This window comes from Nematolebias whitei, chromosome 2, assembly GCF_014905685.2.
Source record: "Nematolebias whitei isolate Nwh7 chromosome 2, NemWhi1, whole genome shotgun sequence".
NCBI lineage: Eukaryota > Metazoa > Chordata > Actinopteri > Cyprinodontiformes > Rivulidae > Nematolebias > Nematolebias whitei.
The window spans coordinates 62204949-62209615 of record NC_056499.1 but is presented as its reverse complement, the minus strand read 5'-3'; the positions used below and the strand labels follow the sequence as shown (position 1 = coordinate 62209615).

At 42.4% G+C, this 4667-nt stretch overlaps 1 protein-coding gene across 1 annotated transcript in view; it reads left to right on the top strand.

Annotated features, from left to right (window-relative positions):
- Positions 1–4667, top strand: part of psmd13 (proteasome 26S subunit, non-ATPase 13) — a 133344-nt gene that overhangs the window by 14830 nt on the left and 113847 nt on the right. Inside the window, exons 3-6 of the mRNA XM_037695225.1 lie at positions 752–786; positions 858–913; positions 993–1036; positions 1107–1193. Coding sequence (XP_037551153.1) covers positions 752–786; positions 858–913; positions 993–1036; positions 1107–1193 — 222 coding nt within the window. The remainder of the gene's footprint in view (positions 1–751; positions 787–857; positions 914–992; positions 1037–1106; positions 1194–4667) is intronic.

Below are 4667 nucleotides of genomic sequence, written 5' to 3'. Positions count from 1 at the left end.
TGGCTGAAGACATATATATATATATAAATATTAAAATAGATTAATGTGTATATGCATAAACAAATATAAAGTTCTTGTAGGTTTTGGTTCTTTGTTAAAAACAAAGAGTATACAGTTTTTCTAAAACTACAGCCACTAAAAAACGCAGCATATGTGATAGAAGCACAGCAGCAGTGTTTGTTTTGACATTTTTACACGAACCTGGTAATAAGGCATGTCTGTACATTAAACAAACAAGAATAATTATTAATCCATGTTTATTTTCAATCAACACTTTAACGTCCACTTGTATCTAAGGAAGGCTGGGGAGGTAAAAAAAGATTAAGGGGTGGAATTAGGATAAGTTACAGCTCATGAGGGACTCCATCAGAGCATCTCTGACACCTCGGCCCTGCTCTCCATCTTGCGGGACAGCGACCAGGACGGGCTGTGATGCTGGTTCTGCTTCAAGTTCATCGAGGTCATCCATTTTGGTTGTGTGTTGTTTTCCAGCTCTTCTTCTTCTAATACATGTTAGTGGTGCTTAGAAAAGAGCTTAATGTAGCACTACCGCCACCAGCTGGTAAGGTGCGTTGATATTAATAATCCGCCCACTAGAGGTGAACAATCTGCCCACTGTTGCGTGTTTTGATGTCTAAAGACATTCAGCGTTCACCTCCACACAGGCACGCAGAAAGCATCCATAGCTAGCGAAGACAGAGTTGGTCTTACAGCAGGTGTGTTGTCGCTGACTGTTCTGTTCTTCTTGCAGCTCTATGAAAACTTCATGAGTGACTTTGAACACAGGTGAGAGGAAATATTCATTGTAAATGTGTAAGTATGATGTGCTGTGACTGAACGCTGTCACTTTGGACCAGAATCAATCCGTTGTCCCTGGTGGAGATCATACTGCACGTTGCCAGGCAGATATCAGGTTAAAACCAAAACACCAAACACAGCCTGACATTTCTCTTCTCAGTTTTTCACTTGATCATTGTGTCTTTGGCTCTTAGATCCTAAAGATGCCATCACTTTTCTTGAGAAAACCAAAGAAAAGGTTGGTTAATCAACATACATTTAATAAATTATATATTTGATCATGTTGAGAGTGTGTCTGTATGATACAGGTTAAAAGCAGCGAGGAAGCCGTCATTCTTTGCAAAACGTCTATCGGCAACCTGAAGCTGGAAATCAACGACCTTCCAGCTACAAAGGTAAAACTTGGTCACATGTGCATTAGGAATGTGCGATATAAGCGGTACACAGTAGAAACGATAGAAATTTAGCCTACGATAGAGATGTCTTTAGAGAAACCTGCTCTGATCTGTGAAAAGAACGCTGTGTTGTGTGATTTTACTGCGAGACCGTCTGGTCTAAGCCACAGACTCATTTTGTGTCAGCTCTCCATTAAAGCAGAAGGAGTCGCCAACTAGAGGGTTGGGGGGTGAAGTGTTTCAGTGTAAAATTTTTTTTTTTTTTTCATTTAGCCTTTATTTATCCAGGTTAGTCTCATTGAGCCACGAGAACTCATTTTCAAGAGAGACCTGTTTAGGGAGCACATGGTGGGGGTTAAGGGCCTTGCTCATGGGCCCAGAGTGGGGCGAATGAGGGTGGGGGCAAGTATGAGTGTTTCACCTACCCCACCCACAATTTTGATGTTATCGGAGCTGGGGCGTGAACCGGCGATCTTCGGATCACAAGCCCACCTCTCTAACCTCTGCGCCACCACTCCCCACAAAATGCTGCTCTGTTGCTGTTCATTTCTTGATCTCACCACAGATGATCTGTGTTTTGATCCTGTATGCTCCACACTGGTTAGTCGTCATTATCTGCATCGTTTTTATGTCTATATTCTGATTTAGCTCATTTTGTATTTTGTTTTGTGTGTTACCTGTTGTTTTGTCTGCACAGCACTTTGGTTGGCCTTGTCGCTGTTTTAAGTGCTCTATAAATAAAGTGGTATGGTATGGTATTTCTTAAATGAAGACTGGAAACCGTTAACAACATATTCTTTTGTTTAAAACGTATGGCTAAAACTACATTTGATATATTTTGCACTGTTTTGCCCTACAAGAAAGAAGCCTAATACTTGATTTGTTTATTATTTTAAAACTCTGGACCTAGTAGTGGAATTTTCTTAATTCAAAATTTATGATGGCAAAAAAACACCCTATGCTTTTTTTATTCCTATTGCAAATTTTATATCAAAAACATTGCGATATATATCGTTATTGCCACTCTTCACAATAAATATTGTGATATGAATTTTATGCCATATTGCACATTCCTAATGTGCATGAACGTTCAAGTTCAAGAATCTTTATTGTCCTCAAGAGGCAATTTGTTTCACAGTCAGTAGGCACATAAAACATTCATACTAGACAAGACATTAAGACATTAAATAACTACAGAAATCATCACTGTTCGTTGAGAAGACTGAGCGCTACAGAATGAGTCCTCCTCACTGTGAACATGTTTAATTCTGTTGCATATTTTAGCTTATGTGTGCTTAGCAGCAATGCTATAAATTGGCTCTTCCACTTCCTGTTGTACCTGTAGGTGAAACATTGATTATTCAGTGCAGACATAGCTGAAAGTTTTTCTTCTGTATTCAGAATTCACAAAGAAAACCAGGTAAAGACTTAAACTTTGAGTGTAAACCATATGTGTCAAATCCAAGGCCCGGGGGCCAAATGAAGCCCTCGTTGACATCTTATCTGGCCCTCAAGATGTTATTTTAAATGTAAAATACTTTTATCACTTTAATTTTTTTTTCAGTAATCTTTGATAATGATGTTAGAACTGTAACAGAGGACGTTAAATAAGACCAATCAAACTCTTGTTGAGGAATCTGCAACCAAGAAAAGATGTTGGGTATCTAACTTGAGTTAATGTTAAATGTTAATGGGGTGTGGCAAGATGGTGCCAGTGTGTGTGGCCATCCGTCTGTCGCTCTTGGTTTGGTTTGTTTTATTTTTCTGTTTTGTGCTCAGCATGAAGTCTGTGCTTGTGTACAATCACCAGTCCCTCCTGGATATTCAACATGTTGTTGGCAATCAGTGCCTTGGATTATGGTCGACAAAAAACTTTACCCCCGCTCCTGTCAGGAGTCCCAGCTCATCTCCTCCAGGCTCCTGTGCTGCCCCCTCGGCAGAAACGTCATCATTACCGTGGTAAACGTGGAGGACAGCAGGTAAAACTAAAGATATGCCTGACCCGTTCTACATCCATGTCTCAGACAAGAAATGGATTATTTCCGTTTTTCGCTGTGCCTTGGCGTTTCCTGCATCCTGTTGACAGCTGCCTGCTACCCGTCATCGGCCTGGATGCGGGCATCTGCCCCCACCCCTCCTGCTTCTCTCATCTCCACTGGCATGGAGTGAACCTGCAGAGCTTGAAGACGCGGCCCTGGGCCCTAGCGCCCATCCGTCTGCAGGCTGTGGTTTCTGCCAGGATTGGCCTGGTGAACGCCAGGTCTGTAACAAACAAAACTTTCATCCTTCAGGACTTTTTCAGTTCCCGTCATTTAGATTTGCTCTGCATCACAGAGACCTGGGTCGAGGCTGATGACTCCAGTGTTTTTGTTGAACTTCTACCAGACGGCTGCTCTTATCTGAGCTCCCCTCGGATTGTCAGGTCGTGGAGGAGGAATGGCGATTGTTTATAAAAACAACTTTAAATGCAAGCAGTGCGCTGCACCGTCTTCTTTCTCCAGCTTCGAGTAGACTTTATTTGAGGTGAGTAGCTTAGACCCGGTGCTGTGCGCTGTCATCTACAGAGCCCCTAAATTTCCTGACTGGAATAATGATAAACTATGATCGAGTCCTTAATGTTGGGGATTTTAACATTCATGTATGCTGTCCAGATAAACCACTGGTGAAGGACTTTCTCAGCCTCACTGACTCTTAACCTGGTTCAGTGGGTGACTGGTCCCACGCATGAACATGGACACACGTTGGACCTGGTTCTCTCTCATGGCTTGTCTGTGACCAACCTGGAACTATATGATAATGTCCAAAAAATTCAATCTGGTCCTCTGGACATTCAAAAAAACAAAGAAAAAAATGTAGAAACGTTTCGTCTCTCATCCGAGAGACTTCCTCAGTCTGAGGTGCTGTATTCAACTCAGTCTCTTAAATAGCACCTTCTCAGAGTGGATCAACCAGTTTGCTGCTGACAACCAAAACCAGCTGCTCACATGGTCAAGAAGGACCACTGGTCTGGGTTCCTCCTTTTCACCTGATGGCTGACTGGAGTCCTGTTTGGGTTTCTTCTCTGCTTTCAGGAAGGCCCAGTTAGGATATCCACATTGCTCTAGAGCCTGTCTTGTGTTGGATTTCTCCTTCTGCCTGGCTCCTGAGTTAGTGGGGATGCTGTCTGCTCTGTGATACAGAGTCCTGATGATTTCTAACTTGTGCTCCAAAGGGTGATGGGAGTCAAACTGCAAATACTGGTCTGTGTGGGTGGGTTTGTGGTACACCTCTGTTTGCGAATGTCCTCTATCAGAGACTGAGACCTCACAGTCCAAGAAAGCCAACCTGCCATTTTTTACATCTTCTCATGTGAACTTGATTTATCCACAGAGTTGATGTGGTCAGTAAAATGTTGGACTTCCTGAGATTTAATTTTAACCCAGGTGTTGTCAACATACCTGAACCAATGACTTGGTGGTGTCCCTGAAAAGGACG